At 37.9% G+C, this 19,404-nt stretch overlaps 3 protein-coding genes across 6 annotated transcripts; all 3 read right to left on the bottom strand.

The window, feature by feature from the left end:
* Window positions 1-102: 102 nt before the first annotated feature.
* LOC132183757 (uncharacterized) lies at window positions 103-3,480 on the bottom strand. Its single transcript, XM_059597167.1, has 8 exons — window positions 2,810-3,480; window positions 2,638-2,707; window positions 2,281-2,348; window positions 2,075-2,136; window positions 1,665-1,746; window positions 1,275-1,508; window positions 749-877; window positions 103-436 (listed from the first exon to the last, which is right to left on the bottom strand). The coding sequence occupies exons 1-8, from the start codon at window positions 2,840-2,842 to the stop codon at window positions 383-385; spliced, it is 732 nt and encodes a 243-aa protein (XP_059453150.1). The 5' UTR covers window positions 2,843-3,480; the 3' UTR covers window positions 103-382.
* On the bottom strand, window positions 2,114-16,197 carry LOC132183754 (uncharacterized). Of its 4 annotated transcripts, none has more exons than XR_009440513.1 (14): window positions 16,111-16,197; window positions 14,780-14,899; window positions 14,619-14,688; window positions 14,254-14,321; window positions 13,954-14,015; window positions 13,204-13,285; window positions 12,834-13,067; window positions 11,963-12,091; window positions 11,817-11,878; window positions 11,598-11,714; window positions 10,317-10,621; window positions 8,928-9,141; window positions 2,281-2,348; window positions 2,114-2,136 (listed from the first exon to the last, which is right to left on the bottom strand). XR_009440513.1 is itself a non-coding variant. In XM_059597164.1 (11 exons), the coding sequence occupies exons 2-11, from the start codon at window positions 14,828-14,830 to the stop codon at window positions 10,573-10,575; spliced, it is 924 nt and encodes a 307-aa protein (XP_059453147.1). In that variant the 5' UTR covers window positions 14,831-14,899; window positions 16,111-16,197; the 3' UTR covers window positions 10,299-10,572. The 4 variants fall into 4 exon arrangements, 2 of the variants coding, with proteins under 2 accessions (XP_059453147.1, XP_059453148.1); XR_009440514.1 differs by having other exon boundaries at window positions 10,488-10,621; XM_059597164.1 differs by lacking the exons at window positions 2,114-2,136; window positions 2,281-2,348; window positions 8,928-9,141 and having other exon boundaries at window positions 10,299-10,621.
* On the bottom strand, window positions 16,008-19,052 carry LOC132183755 (peptidyl-prolyl cis-trans isomerase FKBP17-2, chloroplastic). Its single transcript, XM_059597166.1, has 3 exons — window positions 18,634-19,052; window positions 16,880-16,924; window positions 16,008-16,786 (listed from the first exon to the last, which is right to left on the bottom strand). Exons 1-3 carry the CDS (start codon window positions 18,993-18,995, stop codon window positions 16,432-16,434), a joined length of 762 nt encoding a protein of 253 aa, XP_059453149.1. The 5' UTR covers window positions 18,996-19,052; the 3' UTR covers window positions 16,008-16,431.
* Window positions 19,053-19,404: the final 352 nt, after the last annotated feature.

Genomic DNA, 19,404 nt, shown 5'->3' with positions numbered 1-19,404 from the left:
AAGCGGGAAATGCATAGCTCCAATAGTACAACGAATTGCAGAGTATGGAGAGAATTAATGATCACACCTTATTTGTAAATTGTACTGCACTTACAAGAGAAATGAAGAAAAAAGAAGAAGAAAGGGGAAGATAATGATGACTCAAATTCTTGCACAATCAACCAATCATATCTACATGTTTTACAATGATCCTTATTGGGGATAACAGGACAACTTGAAAATTAGTAATTCAGAATTCCATTTCATTATAGTTTTCATATAGAAGATCAAACACTAATGAACCATATAAAGGAGTATAAAGAAACGAAACTTCGCAAGTCAAAGAATCGTCGTGCACTAATGCATCTCCAATCCGCCACTGCTTTCTCCCCTGCTTGCTCTACTAGTTTCTCCCCCGCTGCTTTCTCCCCTTCTTTCTTGACACCTTGCTAGATACCTTGCATCGATGGAAAATGCATTAAAGTTTTTGTCTCACCAGTTTAAATCTCCTTTTGGAAGACTACGACTGTAGAAAGGAAATTCAAAGAGAAAAGTTGCTTAACCAAAAGGGAAAATTCCCATATACTGTTGGTGGCAGTAGAATTAGAGGGCTGCAACATAATATGTTACTTCTTTTTTAAAGCCTATATTCAGCTACGTTCCCAAACTTCTTATATGCCAATACCTATTTTCATTTGTGCAGTACATCATAAGCCGATTCAGAAAATGATGAATATTGTAATAAAATCATAAGCAAGAAGACGCAAACCTCAGGCAATGGTATGCCACTGGTGAAAATGAGCATCAATGTGAGCAAGATTGGCCCAAGAATTACAAGCCACTCGGCACCTTCTAGTACCGGTGTGGAAGCCACAAATATTCCCCACCAAAGGAGAATCTGAGATCAACATTCATCAAGCTTCCATTAATTGATGGAAATGGAATCAAGGTAAACAATGTAACAAAGTTGTTCAATGACTGATGCATATACATTTAAGTATGCTGATCGTGAGGCATGACTTCTGAGCATGTGAGATGTATGAGGCAAGCATATGGAACCAGAACCCCAGAACAAAAGAAACAATTTTAGTCACATCCTAAATGGAGTTAACAAATTTATTAAGTGCATATACATATATATAAGTCCAGCAGTTGCAAATTATGAGTGGTTGATAAGTTCCATATGTACAGAATAAGAAGCACATAAATCACAGATTTCTAAGAAGCATCAAGAACAGCTGCATGTAGCACCAGTGCTAGAAGTAGTGGCATTTGAATGAAATAGAAGCACTAACCGTGCCAAAATAGTTGGGATGACGAGAGTATTGCCAGAGTCCAACATTACACCATCTCCCTCTATTTTCTGGAGAGTTTTTGAATACCAATTTTTGCTGATCAGCTATTGTTTCGACTAAAAAACCCACTGACCACGTAATCCAGCCAACTATGTCCGCAGCCTGGAGAGATGGATTTCTTGAGCTCGAATTAACTACTGTGACAGGCAAACTAACTGTCCACACCCAGATAGCCTGCAGTGAAGGGAAAAAAATAAGTTTTAATACAATTTGAATGTTAATACAGCCAGTCCAACCTGCCCCCACAAACTAAGAGCAACTCCCACAAACTAAAATCATCAATACACAGATATAGCTAATTCAAAATAGAAAATAAAGAGCTATAAAAACCTGAAATATCCAGAATATTGCCAGCTTTCCCAAATTACTACGCATTTCATCAAAACGTCTATCCTCCCCCCACTGCAAGATCCTAATCATATCAACCAGAAAATCAAAATCAAATAAAAAGTTGATATCAAGATGATACAGTAATATACAGCGACACTGTCATTAAGCATCGGCCAGGCCCAAAGGATAAGAATATGTAATAGCAGCTGTAGTAATTTGAAGTTTTCAGGTAAGTATGTAAACTAATTTAAAAACGCCAAATGGGTGCACCCCAAAAACACAAGTATATAGGAAACGTGAGGCTTTGTGGAGTCAAGTCTAAAAAATGAAACCAAGTTGTGACAAACAAAATTTTCATCCAGTGAAAGAAGTTTGTGGAGTCAAGTTATGCAATGTTACATTAATCATACCCCATTAAAAGAAACAATCCGCGGCGAAGACCCCATATGAATACAAGTGAAGTCAAGACTATCTGAAAAACAGAGCAGCAACGTTAATAAATATAAATTCCAATTATTTATTTATGAAAACCCGAAGAAAAACATAAATTCAAATTCCATTATAATCATAATGCAGTACTTTTACCTTATGTGCCATTAAAACCAGGAAATATTACCTGTCTAACATTCCATGTGCCTTTCAGAATCAGAGTCAATATTGCAATTATCGCAAAATTTGTGCTTCCTGTGAATTCAATGAAAGAAAAATAAAATTTAACAAGAAAAAAGAAAAAACTGGAAGTAACATAAACCATTACTATAATAGACGACTGCCCCATTATTTCTTCTTGTTTTCTTTTCTTGGTAGACGTGTCAAAGAGCTCAGTAAAGAATCAAATTCTCTTTTACTTGTGTTTTCCTAACATTTCTCAACAACCAAACAAGAACTCATTTCTCTTTCCAAGGAAAATGGCGCAATTCAGAGTCCGAGAAAGCAAAGAAATTAAAGGATAAGGAGAGAAAGAACAAGATACCGGAAAAGCCAGTGACTATATCGAATTTGAGAAGGGCTGTGACTAAAAAGAACAAAAACTGATACCCCACCTGCAATACCCATTAAACTTCTTTCATCTTTCAAGACTAAAAACTCAGACATGAAAATCAGTCAAGCAGAGAGACAGAGAGACAGAGAGAAAGAAAGTTTACAATGACAATGGCAGTTAAGCCTAAGAATCCCATGACGATGGCGCTATATCTTTTCTCTGGTACTCTCTCTGTATGCAGTATGCTACTGCTGATGCTCGTAGAATCTCTCTCTCTATCTCTCTCTCTCTCTCTCTATGCTACTGCTGATGCTCGTCAGCTCGTGGCTTTTCTTTGCCCGTCTTTGTATATGGATTAAATGGGATATCAGCAACGTTACCCTTTGACATTTAAGTAGGGGTGTACTGGGCGGGTATAACCGCCCTACAACCGATAACCGTATAACCACATAACCGCTTTGGTAGGCAGTTATATATACCTTTCTTGGCCTGCAGTGTCCCATATCTGAGCCTTGATGAGCTTGTCGCCGGCCCTAATTCAACCCCTATGGTGGGCTTTGAATCTAAACGAAATTCACCTTTTGCAAATCTGGAGAGAAGATTTGATTTCCCAGCACCAGAGTCTCCAATAAGAACACATAATCACACTCTTCATCGAATGAATCAGCCATGTGCTATTTTCTTCTACCCTCAATCTCTCCCAAGAGAGGCGGAAATAAAAAGGGAAAATTTTTGTAGTGGGGAAAATACCAGAAACGAGAAAGGATTGAGGCATGGTGGTGAGTCATGGTCTTATTATATTTTTATAAATATAAATTTCAAAGCAAGTAAGTTTGGCAGTTCCTGTGGCATTGTTTTTGGAGGGTATTGAGTGTTTACATGTGAAAACATTGATAAAGACACGATGGCTGTTTCTTGAGGTTGTCAAGATTAGGTGACAGTGACAAACTAGGACATAAAACCAGTTAAACCAAAAAGCCCACTTGTTCTTCCAATTGTGTGCTTATGTGGCATATTTTGACTGGGCAGTCCTAACATGATTGTCACTGTGGGTTACCTTATCTGGAGTCCAATATTGTTTATAACACATACACCTCATTAGTTGCTTAAAAGCACAGCAAAAACCGGAATGAACCCTTTTTACCCCTTCGATTTTGCCTCTGTTTTCAACTGCAGCTGATACAACTTTTTTGCCAAAGGAACTGAATAGGATATTCGTAATATCGAATGTTTCTTTTGATAGGTTATTTGGTGTCTAAGGCTTATGAAAAAACTAAGGAATTTAGGCTTTCAAAGGTTGAAAGAAAGGGATATGGTTCTGAGATGCTAAGTATTGAGATATGATTTGATTCCTTTAAATTCCTCCCTTGATTATCTACCATTTATTTCTCTTAATTAGTTTCCATGTATATAGAAGCACACCTGTATGTCATTATTAGATTTTTATTTGAATTGTATTTTCCTTTTCTTAGTCCATAGTTTATGGGATTTTGTCCCCCTTGATATACTATAAAAACATAGCTCAAAGATGCAGAATAATATATGAGAATTCATTCTCTTTTCATGTCTTTTTTCAATCTTGTTCCAAGTTATATTTCTTAACATGGTATCAGAGCATCTCTAATTTCCATTTTTTTTTCCATCAACATGTCCGAGTCACACACAAATGTGGAGGGTCATACACCCTTGAATAACGAAACACCTCACACAACAACCAGTGATGTTTCTCTTCAATCTTCTCCATATTATCTCCATTCTGCCGATCATCCAGGAGCAGTTTTGTGTTCTACCCCTCTCACCGGTGACAACTACATTACCTGGAAGCGAGCCATGAAAATGGCCTTAAATGCCAAAAACAAATTTGGCTTTGTAGATGGTTCTCTTACTGGACTACCAGCCAACTCCACAGACCTTCCTATGTGGGAAAGATGTAATGATATGGTGTTGTCATGGATCCTTTACTCCATTGATAAATCGCTCATCAACAGTGTCATCTACTGCAACAATCCTCGAGAGGTATGGATCGACTTAGAAGAACGTTTCTCTCAAGGTAATAATCCCCGAATCTTTAAGTTAAAAAGAGATATATCTACCTTGAGCCAAGATCATATGTCAATTGCTGCCTACTATAACATTATCAAATCATATTGGGATGAGTTAAATACACTCACAACCATCCCAAAATGCACTTGTGGTGCCTTGCGAGAACTCAACCAAATGCAGGAAGTTGAACGTGTCTTTCAGTTCCTTATGGGATTGAACAAATCATATGTTTCCATCCGCAGTCAGATTCTTGCTATAGATCCTCTTCCCAACGTTGGCAAAGTTTATTCCATCATCCATCAAGAAGAAAAACAGAGATTGCTCCACCTCCTTACATCCAATTTTGATTCTATAACTGCCATTTCTCGCAATCTCGTCCAAATGAATCACAAGGCAGAGGACGTGGTAGGCCAAAATGCAATCACTGTGGAGCTCTTGGACATTGGAAAGATGTCTGCTATAAGCTCATAGGGTATCCACCCAATTGGGATCATTCTCGCAACAATAAAAAGTCCGGCCCCCCAAAAGGATCCTTTCCTTATGTTGCTCATCATGTCTCTACAAAACCAGGAACATCTCATACCAATGAGAGTTCAATACTAGGTGTCTCTGCTGAACAGTACCGCCAATTGATGGATCTTCTCTCGCCCACTCCTTCAGCCAACCTTGCTGGTAAAATCTCATCTCCCTCTTGTAATTTAATTCCACCTTCACATTCCTCTGATTGGGTCATTGATAGTGGAGCATCCGATCACATGACCTCTATTCCATCCATCCTCAAGACTTCTCACGAAGCCAGCAATCCTAGCCCCATTAAACTTCCAACCGGTGAAGTCGTTCCTATCACTCACATTGGCTCTATCAAATTATCCCCCACTGTCACTATAACCAATGTTTTTATACATCCCTGATTTTTAGTTTAATCTCCTTTCTATTAGCAAAATCACTTGTGCTCTAAATTGTGTTGCTATTTTTTTTCTCCACTTTTTGTGTCTTCCAGGACCTAGCCACGAGGAAGCTGATTGGAATGGGTGAACTTCGTGATGGACTATACTGCTACAAGGCATCCGCAACACCACTTTCCTCTGCAATTCCATCTGCCATGCAATCCCAATAGAATCTTGACTTCTCTTTGTGGCACCAACGTCTAGGACATCCATCTCCATCCGGCATGAATAAATTCATTTCTATTCCTAATTCTTGTTCTCACTATGATGTATGCCAACGAGCTAAACATACTCGTCTCCCTTTTGCATTGAATCACAATAAAAGCACTGCCATTTTTTCTCGAATATATTGTGACATTTGGGGAGGTTATCCTACTCCTTCACACACAGGTGCCCATTATTTTTTGACTATTGTTAATGATTATTCACGCAACACTTAGGTATATCTTATGCGTTTTAAATCTGAAACTTATTCCTGCTTAAGCATTTTTGCCTTCTCATCAAAAATCAATTTTCCTGCCCAGTTAGACACATCCGAACTGACAATGGGCAAGAATTTCTATCACACCGCATCCAACAATTCTTCCACGATGAAGGTATAATCCATGAGCGCACTTGTGTGGAAACACCCCAACAAAATGGAGTTGCAGAGCGTAAGCATCGACACCTACTCAATGTTGCACGGTGCTTACGCTTCCAAGCCCATCTTCCCATTTCTTTTTGGGGTGAGTGTATTTTGACTGTCACATATCTCATCAATAGAATCACCTCCCCTAGCCTTGGAAACAAATCCCCCCATGAACTCCTTTTCAATACCCCTCCCGAATATCATCATCTTCGGGTGTTTGGCTGCCTTTGCTATGCACAAACTCTTCGTTCATCTTGCGACAAATTCTCACCCCGTGCCTCCAAATGTATCTTCCTTGGTTATCTGTTTGGTCATAAAGCATACCGAGTATATGATCTAACTACTAAGAAAATCTCTATATCTCGAGATGTAACTTTCATTGAGAATGTTTTCCCATTCCAACATCATTCTCCTTCTCCAAATGCACCTGTTATCCTTTTACCCTCTATGGATCTTTCTCTCCCTAACCCATCTACTCCAACCACTTCAACATTCATTTCTGCTCCTAGTCCCTCCGACCCAATTGACTTATCTCGTCCTCCTACCCTTCATGCGCCTTCACCCACACCACCACCCATCCCCACTCGGCCTCAACGCATCATCTCCCGACTCACCTATTTGAAGGATTTTATTTGTGCGCCTCTACCTAACAAGTCCATCACGACTTCCTCTCATCAGCACTCGGCAGGTACGGTCCATTCCCTGTCTCGTTTTCTTTCATATGATCGTTTTCAACCCAAACACTTGGCTTTTTTATCTGCTTTGTCTTACCATAAAGATCCCATCAATTATACACAAGCGGTCCAACACTCACATTGGCAGGATGCCATGGCTTCTGAAATTCAAGCCTTGGAGGCAAATCACACTTGGACACTTCAAGCCTTACCATCTGGCAAACGACCCGTCGGTTGTAAATGGGTCTTCAAGACCAAGCTTCGAGCAGATGGCACCATTGAAAGGTACAAAGCCTGCCATGTGGCTAAAGGCTATACTCAAATTGAAGGGCTCGATTATCATGATACCTTTGCACCTGTTGCCAAGCTTGTCACTGTTCGTTGTGTCCTTGCCGTTGCTGCAGCCCGTCATTGGTCTCTCCATCAGCTGGATGTTCATAATGCTTTTCTGCATGGAGACCTTGATGAAGAGGTCTACATGACCATTCCACCCGGTTTTTGCAAGAAGGGGGAGAATTGAGTCTGTCGTCTCAACAAATCACTTTACAGGCTTAAACAAGCCTCTCGCAATTGGTTTTCCAAATTTTCTTTTGTCCTTGTTGCTGCTGGTTTTCAACAATCTCCAGCTGACCACTCTCTATTCACTAAGTCACAAGGCCCTTCTTTCACAATAGTTCTTGTTTATGTCGATGACATCTTGGTGGTTGGTAATAATCTGGATTCCATTAGCAAACTCAAAGACTTCTTAGCCCAAAAGTTTCGCATCAAAGATCTTGGTACTTTAAAATATTTCTTGGGCCTCGAAGTTGCTCAATCACCAACCGGTATCTTTCTTAATCAACGAAAATATGCTTTGGACATTCTCAGTGATAGTGGTCATCTTGGTGCTCAGCCAACTACCTTTCCAATGGAGCAAAATCTCAAGCTTACAAATGAAGAAGGTACTCCCCTACTTGATCCTAGCCCTTATCGGCGTCTTGTGGGCCATTTGCTTTATCTCACTATCACTAGGCTCAACATTATGTATTTCGTCAACATTTTGAGTCAGTTTATGCATCAACCACGCCAGCCACACTACGATGCTGCCATCAGAGTTCTCCACTATATCAAATCATCCACTGGCAAAGGTATTTTTTTCCCTACTGATTGTGACTTCCAAGTTTAAGGTTACTCAGATTCAGATTGGGCGAGTTGCCCCATCACTCGTCGATCCACCACCGGCTATTTTACTACACTTGGCAATAGCCCTCTCTCATGGAGAACCAAGAAGCAAACCACTATCTCCCGCTCTTCCGTAGAAGCTAAATACCACGCTATGGCAGCAACCACTTGTGAACTCCTTTGGCTCAAGATGCTTCTTCAATCTCTCGGGGTTCCTCATTCTCAACCCATGAAGCTCTTTTGTGACAATAAAGCAGCCCTTCACATTGCTGCCAACCCCGTTTTTCACGAACAAACGAAGCATATCGGCATTGATTGCCACCTTGTTCGTGAAAAAACTCTGTGCTAAGATCATCTCTACAGCTCACGTCCCTGCTAGCCATCAGCTTGCCGATATTTTCACTAAAGCTTTGGGCCGTGACAACTTCCTTAGTTTCCTTAGCAAGTTGGGCATTATGGATCTTCATGCACCAACTTGAAGGGGAGTATTGAGATATGATTTGATTCCTTGAAATTCCTCCCTTGATTATCTACCATTTATTTCTCTTAATTAGTTTCCATGTATAAGAGCCAAGACAATAGTAGTATAAGGGGCTGTTCTAGGGATGAGCAGTAGCCATTGAAAAATAGCGGTAACTAACAAGCAAGAGATTGAGCTTCTTTTTTTTTTTTTTTTTTTTTTTTTTTTTATAATGTGGAATATATCAAAAAGAGCAAAAGGGCGCAACCCTAGTAAACGAATAGTATACAAGAAAATCAAAATAGCTAATCATTAAAGGAGCTAGACAAGCATATGTCCAAGTAAAGTGAGAGAATAAGAAAAATTACTTGAGCTCCTCCAAAGTCCTTTCTTGATCTTCAAGAGATGGAGCTTTAAAAGGCCATTGCTCTAATATGCAGTGCTTTAATTACTGCAGTAGTTTTCTTGCTAGGAACTTTTTTCAAACCTTCCTTGGACTGTGTTAGGTTGGGCTGCCATCATTTGCGAACCAGAGGCCTATTGGCCATATGCCATGGAGCTCTCTCCAAAACTGAATTCAAACTGTCATAGCAATCAAATTTGTGAAACATAATATATTTTGTATGTATGCATGTAGTTCATTGACTGTATATTATTAAATCAATATCTAACATTTTCAATATGATGCTCATATTATCTTGAGTTTTTTACTGTAGTTCATTGACTGTATTATGTGCACTAGCCCCCCAGGCCTCCCACAGCCAGTAACACACTCAATATGTAGGGATGTAATTATTTACACATAAATGGAAAAAGGAAAATTCTTCTCAGATTGAATTTCAGTACCAGGAAGTAGGAGGCTAGAACCGTTCTATGTTTTCTTAGTTTCGCACTAAGATTTCACATTGGCAGAGGAGATGGGAGACAGTTTGGCTGCAGTTTCCTTTCAACTTTCAATACTGCTATTTGGGACATTACTTGTAAGAAAATTATAGACAACCAAAAAAAAGGCCAAAATATAACAAGATCCATTGCAACAAGCCATTCCAGAACCCTGGAGAGGATTCTCGTGATGAAAGGAGTAAATGAGAAAGTTGCCCGTGGTGCTGACGATATTTTGAGTGTAGAAAGTAGGCAATAGATTCTTAGTATAATACCAGCTGCAGAAATGGTAGTGAAGACTAAAAGATAAAAGGTGTTGGTGCGTGAAGCCCATGCGCTGCTGGAAGGGACATTAGTCGAGAAAGAATTGGCTGGAGATGGCAGAAAAAGGGTGTGTGGCTTGTGTAGGTAGAGATGTTGCAGTAGATTTGAGATTTATACTCCAAACAAAAGCGTTATTGAGACAAAAGAGAAAGGAAAAGGATGAGCCCAAAAGGGTTTGAGAAATGGTCGTTTAGGTGGGGGAGGTAGGGAGGAGAGCTCTTCCCTCCTCCATGGGAGAGATCTGAGAGGGTTTAGCAAGTGGAGTTTTTTTCCCAAAAAACAATTTTAGAGGGCATCATTTCCTTTCATACGAGTTAAAAATGTGATATCGTACAAGTAAAATCAAATTTTTGCATCACATTTTCCATGGCATGTTGTTTCTATTAGAGAATATGACATAACCACACCAGGGATTTGCCCATCACATTTTGAAGGCAAAGTTTTGGTATTTGAAAAAATGACAACAAAAAGGTCACTTAAAGATGGTGAAGCGGGAAATGCATAGCTCCAACAGTATAACGAATTGCAGAGTATGGAGAGAATGACCACACCTTATTTGTAAATTGTACTGCTCTTACAAAAGAAAAGAAGAAAAGGGAAGATAATGATGACTCAAATTCTTGCAGAATCAACCAATCATATGTACATGTTCTACTATGATCCTTATTGGGGATAACAGGACAGCTTGAAAATTAGCAAATCAGAATTCCACTTCATCATACTTGCCATAGAGAAGATCAAACACTAATGAACCATATAAGGGAGTATAAAGAAATGAAACTTCGCAAGTCAAAGAATCGTCGTGCACTAATGCATCTTCAATCCGCTGCTGCTTTCTCCCCCACTTGCTCTATACCTTGCAAAGATGGTAAATGCATTAAAGAAACCACAAATCGGCACCATCAACAATAAATTTTTCCAAACACACAAAAGCATTGCACTGCCAATCAAAAGCTTAAACCATATAAAACACTACACACAACTTAATGACTTCTAGCACAAATGCTAAACACCTTGGCCCTTGAGAAAAAAAAAAATCATGAATGGAATGATTAATGATCAAAGTCAAGCAAATCAGGAAAATCATGCACTTCAATCATACTTTGATATTACCATCCCATTTACTATCTCATTGTTCAATTCAATATGTCAATTTGGGTTCTTGTATACTAGGACATGACCAGAGAAGTGCGGTCAATGTCAGATTTCTTTCGCATTCATATTGCTAGCATTACTGGTAATATAAAAAGAAATTAGGTACTTGGAATTAAGGGCAATTAGGGATGAGGAAAGAGATATAACAGCCAGCAAGCAGATGACAAGGGAAAGATTGGGAAGCAACTTGCAGCATATTCTATGTAATCATAGATCCAATGAAATTTGGAGGGGAGAACAGGACACCATTGCAACTTGCAACATGGTTCTCACGATTTTGGTTATACAATTTGTTTTTTTCTTTTTTTCTTTTTGTCAATCTTTTTTTTTTCCTCCAACTCAATACCTATTTCCAACCCTTATACAAGGAATGTGTACAAGAGAAACATCTTAAGAAAAAAACTAATTCCTAAACTATGTTAAAGACACCTTCCAAAGAGAGCTAGAGTAAGAGAAGACGGAAAAGACTACAACAATAAAGCACCACAAACATATATAATATGTCGCTACTGAGTCATTTGCCTCGAATACAATCACAATGGAAGCACTGTTAGATATTCCATGAAGAATCATGCACATAAATAACTTCAGACATGAGACCAACTTAAATGAAAATTGCAATTATAGCATGAGTTTCTTATCAAGATTAAAGTATTTACACAAAGTTTTAGTCTCACCAGTTTAATCCTTCTTGTGGAAGACTACGACTGTAGAAAGGAAATTCAAAGAGAAAACTTGCTTTGAACCAGAAGGGCAAATTCCCATATACTGCTGGTGGCAGTAGAATTAGAGGGCTGCGACATAATATGTTAATCTCAGCTACTTTTTCCTCCAAAATACACACACAAAAAGAAAGAAAAAAAAAAAGAAAAAAAAAAAGAGAAGATGAATATAACCTAGTTCTTCTTTTATAAAGCCTATATTCAGCTACATTCCCAAACTTCTTATCTGCCGATACCTGTTTCCATTTGTGCAGTATATTATAAGCCGATTCAGAAAATGGTGAATATTGTAATAAAATCAGAAGCAAGAAGACACAAACCTCAAGCAATGGTATGCCACTGATGAAAAGAAGCAACAATGTGAGGAAGAATGGCCCAAGGATTACAAGCCACTCAGCACCTTCTAGTACCGGTGTGGAAGCCACAAATATTCCCCACCAGAGGAGAATCTGAGCTTAACATTAATCAAGCTTCCATTAATTGATGGAAATGGAATCAAGGTAAATAATGTAACAAAGTTGTTCAATGACTGATGCGTATACATATAAGTATGCTGATCGTGAGGTATGGCTTTTGAGCATGTGAGATGTATGAGGCAAGCATATGGAACCAGAACCCCAGAACCAAAGAAATAATTTTAGTCACTTCCTCAAAGGAGTTAACAAATTTAGTATTAGTAAACTAACAATTTTTCTAAAGAAGTATCAGTCTTCTAGTGCCACAATACTGGAGATTCATGTCTAAGATATGAGTAATGCTTGTTGATCCAAAGATTGATTTTCACTACCACATCATCATAGTTGTATGGAAGTCATATGAGAGTCTACTAAATAGCTTTTCTCCTAAGATATAGTTCCACCCACAATCAAACAGCCTAAATGAACATAATGTCCAATATATTAAGCTGAAAGAAGTCCAGCAGTTGCAAATTATGAGTGGTTGATAAAGTTCCATATGGAGGTGCTTATACTAAAGATAGTAAAGAATAAGAAGCACATAAACTTAAAGTGGGGAAGCTTGCAACAATAACCATGAAAGAGATATCATCAATTACAAATGAGATTGATATAAAGGTATAACTTAAGCTCTGTTGTAGTAGCACCATCACAAATTTCTAAAAAGCATCAAGAACAGCTGCATGCAGCACCAGTGCAAGAAGTAGTGGCGTTTGAATGAAATAGAAGCACTAACCTCGCCAAAATAGTTGGGATGACGAGAGTATTTCCAGATTCCAACATTGCACCATCTCCCTCTATTTTCTGGAGAGTTTTTGAATACCAATTTTTGCTGATCAGCTGTTGCTTCAATTAAAAAACCCACTGACCACATAATCCAGCCAACTATGTCCGCAGCCTGGAGAGATGGATTTCTTGAGCTTGAATTAACCACTGTGACAGGCAAACTAACTGTCCACACCCAGACAGCCTGCAGTGAAGGGGAAAAAATAGGTTTTAATACAATTTGAATGTTAAGACAGCCAGTCCAACCGGCCCCCACAAACTAAAAGCATCAATACAGTGCTATAGCTAATTCAAAATAGAAAATAGAGAGCTATAAAAACCTGAAATATCCAGAATATTGCCAGCTTTCCCAAATTACTACGCATTTCATCAAAACGTCTATCCTCCCCCCACTGCAAGATCCTAATCATATCAACCAGAAAATCAAAATTAAATAGAAAGTTGATATCTAGATGATACAGTAATATACAGCAACAATGTCGTTAAGCTTCGGCCATGCTCAAAGGATAAGAATATTTAATAGCAGCAGTAGTAATGGTAGTAAGTTGAAGTTTTCAGGTAAGTATATAAACTAATTTAAAAACGCGAAATGGGTGCAACCCAAAAAACACAAGTATATGGAAGTAAACAAGGAAATACACCTGCATTAATGACATTTAGGAAAAAAAGAAAACAAATATTTACAATCTAAAAGAAAAAGTGACTAGAAGAGCTAATAGAGTCCATCCACCACTATGATCTAAACTAAGCAGGGGCCAAGTCAGCAAAAGAAAAAGAAAAAAAAAATCCCTGAAGATTGTCTATGACATGACAAAGGACATGGACCAAGGTAGAGGTGAATGGTAGAGAATTTCATCTACGAGAATCCAACAGGTTGGAAACCTGAGGCTTGGTGGAGTCAAGTCTAAAAAATGAAACCAAGTTGTACATTTGATGATCTGACTATAGCCTGTAAATAGACACTAGCCTAGCTACTAATACACTTCATTCACGTTAGAATCAGAATTTTCATCCAGAGAAGAAATTAAACTAAAAGAGGTTTGCTTTATGCAATGTTACATTAATCATACCTCATTAACAGAAACAATCCCAGGCGAAGACCCCATATGAATACAAGCAAAGTCAGGACTATCTGAAAAACAGAGCAGCAAAGTGATATACAGTGAGGCTATGTTCAAGTTCAACAACACACTGAGCCACATAAGGTATATATGCACTTAAAGAAAAATAAATTCCAATTATTTATGAAAACCCGAACAAAGACTAAACGTATTTATCCAAAAGAAAAACATAAATTCAAATTCCATTATAATCATAACGCAGTACTTTTACCTTATGTGCCTTTCAGAATTAAAACCAGTAGATCTTACCTGTCTAAAATTCCATGTGCCTTTCAGAATCAGAGTCAATATCGCAATTATCACAAAATTTGTGCTTCCTGTAAATTCAATGAAAGATAAATAAAATTTAACCAAAAAAAAACTGGAAGCAACATATGGTCAGCAAAACTGAAATTATCTTATAATAGACGACTGCCCCATTATTTCTTCTCGTTTTCTTTTCTTGTTAGACGTGTTCAAAGAGCTCAGTAAGGAACCAAATTCTCTTTCACTTATGTTTTCCTACCATTTCTCAACAACCAAACAAGAACCCATTTCTCTTCTAAGGAAAATGGCGGAATTCAAGTCCGAGAAAGCAAAGAAATTAAACGATAAGGAGAGAAAGAACAAGATACCGGCAAAGTCAGTGACTTTATCGAATTTGAGAAGGGCTGTGACTATAAAGAACAAAAACTGATACCCCACCTGCAATACCCATCAAACTTCTTTCATATTTCAAGACTAAAAAACTCAGACATGAAAATCAGTCAAGCAGAGAGAGAGAGAGAAAGTTTACAGTGACAATGGCAGTTAGGCCTAAGAAATGGGAGTCGATAACGGTTCCCATGACGATGGCGCAATATCTTTTCTCTGGTTCTCTCCCTCTATGCTACTGCTGATGCTCGTCAGCTCGTGGCTTTTGTATCAGGATTAAATGGATTTAATTATTTAAAATATATTATAGAGATTTAAAAAAACATATATTATTTAATTATATGATGACTATTGACTATTATTTTAATTTCGGGAATCTTTATTGTCTACGTAAAATTGTAGAAGAGCTTTTCTGCGTGCTCTCTTATTCTCCATTCGACACTTGTGGTTGGGATATCTGCAACGTTACCCTTTGACTTTTAATTTCAAAGTTTGACCCTATGTATTCTACTGCTGCTATTAACGACCAGAATATTATTTAACTGAGTTGGAAGAAATTTCTTCCAAAATGAAAATAGACCCAATTGATAGTGGTGGATTGGATAATAGTTTGCCAACTTATTTTATCAACAGGGTCTTTGTCATTTTGCTGTTTTGGATAATAGTTTGCTTGGTTTTTATCTAAGAGGGTTTGCTTGGTTGGAATCCATTGGATTGATATTACTTGGGTTTTGTGCCCTTTTGCTTCATTGGTTGATGGTTTTCTCACCTCAAATTCACTATGTTTAAAAGAGAGAAGGGAGAAGCTTGTGGAGGTGAGGACATTTTCAGAGTTGGGTGAGAAAACATTTCAAACTTTAGTGGATGAGGAGTTAAACCGCTGTGAAGTATGTTAAAAAAAAAATATATGCATTTTATATGTTTAAGAACACTTGGCAACTTTAGAGACTAGGTTAGAGTTTGGAGGAAATTTTTGTCCACTATTAACTAATTTTCATACTTTTCTCGAGAGGCGTAAGTGAATTTCTCCGCAAAATTATTTATCTTGTAATATTATCTTATTTTTACTAGTTATTAGTTGGCCTCCCAAGAACAAAATCTTAGTTCCGCTACTCTACAAAAGGAGAGTAACATTCCCCCCTTATGTCATTTACCATATTTCTTGTCACGCCCTTGTTAATTTTGTTATGCTAGAGTGAAATTGAAAATAAATTACATGAAGAATTTCTTCTTACATTGTTTACAATAAAGACTAGCGTGCAGCGTTGATGCTAAGTTGTTTGTTAGCATGTGGGGTTGCTAATAGTATTTGGAAGCGTCCAATATGCTTTACGTAGGTAGCAAGGTTGACGTAAGACAAAAGGGGAATAAAAGAAAAGGTATCTAAATTTTATGTTGAACGGAGTTTTATTAGTCGATAATAAAGTTTGGCAGAGTTTCACAGCCAAAAATAAATAAATAAAAGAGTCGTACCTTTAAAAGAGAATCTCATCTCAATAATTTAGAGCTTTAATAAACCCTTGATGAAGATTTGAATTCCCGTTGACATGGAACTCCCGGTTGATGATTGAGCTGAAACACTATTAATTGGTGATGCGTCAATTTGTGCATCATTATCCCCTTGTTCGAAAAAATTTGCCTCAAGTTTTGAATGCATCAAAGATTCTCTCTTTATTTCTCTCTCAAGACATGCCGAGCCAAGAGCAAATGATAAACAATCATGCAGGGGGGGTATAAAATATATGTTATCTACAAAGAACCATTTGGTCATAAACTACCCAATGACACTCAAATTCAAGCCGGTGCAATGGAGACTTTATCAACCTGAACAATGTACTCAAGCGTTGCAAAAGCAGGAATTTGCACACCAGGACCTAACTCTGCTCCCTTCTCCCCAAATCCCAAACTGGGAGGAATTATCACTTTCCTTTTACCCCCTGCCTTCATAGATCTTAATGCATATTCTATTCCTTCACACACTCCCTTGCTGTATGGCCTAGACCCCATTACTAGAGCCAATGGCTTCTTCTCACCACCAAATGTATCCACAAACACTTCCCCACTGCCTTGTACCTTTCCCTTGAGATCGATCACAACCAAGTCTCCTGGCCTTGGAGAAGCCCCCCCACCAACTATCACTTCATAATACCTGATCCAAAATTTATGCATGTTGTAAGAAAAATGAGGATAATTCAGTACTTCAAAGGTCAAGTTATGGGCAATTATGATAAAATATACATACCTTATGCCATTAGGCAACACCACCTCCTCTTCCGTATCGACATTTCTGTAGAACACAAATTTGGTTATTGGTTGCATTTCAAACGACCAGTTTATGAACAGTGTCTCAATTTTCATATAAAGACGAAAGCAATAGATTTCAGTCATCCAGTCATTCAGTGGGAATAGCACAAATTTTTTGAATATGGTTTACCTGATTGCACTGGTCACAGCCAAGTAAAATACATATATAGACAGGCCAAAATTTCAAATATTTCTACTTTAATTGTTGGTAGAATTGCCTTCTTTCTTTTCTTCTTTCGATATATAACATCTGTATTTTTTTATTTTTTTTTAAATGAATCAAAGTCTTGACGTATTGCCAAAATTTGAGCATTTGTTCAAAGCTAAGGTCAAGAGTCCTAACCACGGGCTTCATCATAAGATATTGTGTTTTTCAGTAACCTGCAGGTGTTTATCAAGAATATCTGAACCAAGTCATTATGGTTACCCATTGTAGATAGGCTATTAGGTTTTATTTTTTGCAAATTCATGTGTCAAAAAATGGTTTTGGGTTGTAATGTTTAGGTTTGAGTTGAGGGTTAAATTGGTTAAAAAAAAGGTCCAAGACATGAAAAATTATAGTTTGTGAATGTAGTCCAGCAAACACCTACTTGGAGTAAAACGACCATATCTTTTGATTTCGATATTAAATGAAGACAAACTTGGTAAGCATTGGAAAGATAATTCAAAGGTCTACAACTTTGTATTTCAAGAAAAGTTTCCAATTCCGATGTTTACTAGGTCAAAACAGAATGTTAATAGAAGTTTCAAAATCTTGACAAAATGCCTCGGTTGCAATCCAGTTGAAAGCCATTCAAACAAGAATTGGACAGAATTCACCCTTCGAACAGGATTCGATGGCCGATTGTTTTAACCTAGTTGATTTAGCCTAAAAACATTAGTTTTCTCAGCCTCTATATAAGCATCATTCATAATCCACAACTTCTCATAAGCCTAGAGGTGGTTTCTCAATTGTTTTGGAGAGGTTTTTCAGTGTTCTTGAGGCGCCTAAACAGATTCAAACCTTCTCCTAGTTGATTCTCCCTATTCAAACCACAAAAAAGCTTACAACCACTAGAATTCTGAGTTGAAGGGATAGAGGTTTGTTCCTGAAGGTGATCTATATATGTAGAAGAAGGCCAAAGGCTCTAGAGCTACCGCGATGCGAAGTGAATGGGGAGCGATTTGACAGAGTTGCAAAATTGGGTTTTCAGAGTGACAAAGGTTTTGTAAGTAAGAAAAACCTCTAACATATAAGTCTTCTATCGTCGATGCCTTTAGGGTTAGCCAGCTCACAAAGTAGTTTGCTTTGAATAGTTCCTCAAAAGTTTTTCACTGTAGATTTCCTCCATCATTGCTTTGATTTAATTTTGGTATTGATAGCTTTGGTGTTTTCCTTTTGAAGTTAATAACTTTTTTTTAATTTGATTAATAACAACTTGAATTTAAATCTTAATGTTCATATTCAAGACCACCCAAAAAAAAAAAAAAAAAAAAAAAAAATCAGTTTGTCTAATGGTTATGAACTTATGATGAAAGAAATTTGTTCATCCATGTAAAGAAAAAGAAAATCAGTAAACTTGCTCTATCTCCCTCAAAAGCGAGCGAATTGGGCATGAGAACAATTCCACACATGCAAAGAAGATAAAATTATTATATAAACCTTGCATTTTCAAGAAAATTTCAGCTCTGAGCAATTTTGTGATGACAAACCTGGTATCTGCTTCTTGCTGGGAGACTTCAATGCGGGTCTTAACCTGTTCAGAGATTACACCAACAGCGAGGAAGGCAGCCCACGCAAGGCCCGCACCGAGCCCGAAGCGCCTGGTTAAGGAGGAAGCTATCCAGTCTGTGGAGTCAACAGTGGAGCGTTTTTTGGGTTTCTGTTGTTCCACTTTAACAGAGACTGGCGGTTGCTGCTCCGATGAAGAGGTAGTTAGCTGCGGAGATGGTGTTGGGGATTGAGGCTGCGAAGGTGGAGTTGGTGGAGGAGGTGGCGTTTGTGATGATGAAGAGAAGTGAGGCTTTGTAATGGGGTGGGAGAGAAATGGTGGGGAGCCGAAGATGGAAGCCATTTTCAGGATAGAAGATAACAGAGGGAGCTTGGTTAAGGTATAATGATATGAGACAGGGAAACACAACCTTATCCACAAATGCTATATATATATACATATATATATATATATATACCCTTTTATTTTTTGTATGCACTTTTTATTAGTTAGTACCAAAAAAAAAAAAAATAGCCAAGACTTCAATTTCTTGCAAATTTTGGCTGCCATTATCTATGCAATAAGGATTTTATGGCAGTACAGAGCCGACAATTTTTTATATGAATTGCGAGTCCGATACGAATCCAACACTTACATAGGTTAGGGTATAGTTAACCCATATAGTTTTATAGTCATGCCTCGACACAACCCGAATTTGACAAGCAATATTTAGGACCGACAAGTTTTAACATGACTCGTAGACTCAACACGA

Source organism: Corylus avellana, chromosome ca6, assembly GCF_901000735.1.
Source record: "Corylus avellana chromosome ca6, CavTom2PMs-1.0".
Lineage (NCBI taxonomy): Eukaryota > Viridiplantae > Streptophyta > Magnoliopsida > Fagales > Betulaceae > Corylus > Corylus avellana.
This window is presented reverse-complemented; position numbering and strand designations above follow the sequence as displayed.

Excerpts from the sequence above, each read along its gene's own strand:
- LOC132183754 (XM_059597164.1), bottom strand. The coding sequence starts at position 14,830 with ATGGGAACCGTTATCGACTCCCATTTCTTAGGCCTAACTGCCATTGTC. Across the intron at positions 13,068-13,203 it reads CAATATTCTGGATATTTCAG|GCTGTCTGGGTGTGGACAGT; the intron begins GTTTTTATAGCT and ends CCTTCACTGCAG. Across the intron at positions 10,622-11,597 it reads CCACAAGAAGGATTAAACTG|GTATAGAGCAAGTGGGGGAG; the intron begins GTGAGACTAAAA and ends CATCTTTGCAAG.
- LOC132183755 (XM_059597166.1), bottom strand. The coding sequence starts at position 18,995 with ATGGCTTCCATCTTCGGCTCCCCACCATTTCTCTCCCACCCCATTACA. Across the intron at positions 16,925-18,633 it reads CAGCAAGAAGCAGATACCAG|AAATGTCGATACGGAAGAGG; the intron begins GTTTGTCATCAC and ends TGTGTTCTACAG. Across the intron at positions 16,787-16,879 it reads GTGTTGCCTAATGGCATAAG|GTATTATGAAGTGATAGTTG; the intron begins GTATGTATATTT and ends ATTTTGGATCAG.
- LOC132183757 (XM_059597167.1), bottom strand. The coding sequence starts at position 2,842 with ATGGGATTCTTAGGCTTAACTGCCATTGTCATT. Across the intron at positions 2,137-2,280 it reads GCACATGGAATGTTAGACAG|ATAGTCTTGACTTCACTTGT; the intron begins GTAATATTTCCT and ends TCTGTTTTTCAG. Across the intron at positions 1,509-1,664 it reads CAATATTCTGGATATTTCAG|GCTATCTGGGTGTGGACAGT; the intron begins GTTTTTATAGCT and ends CCTTCACTGCAG.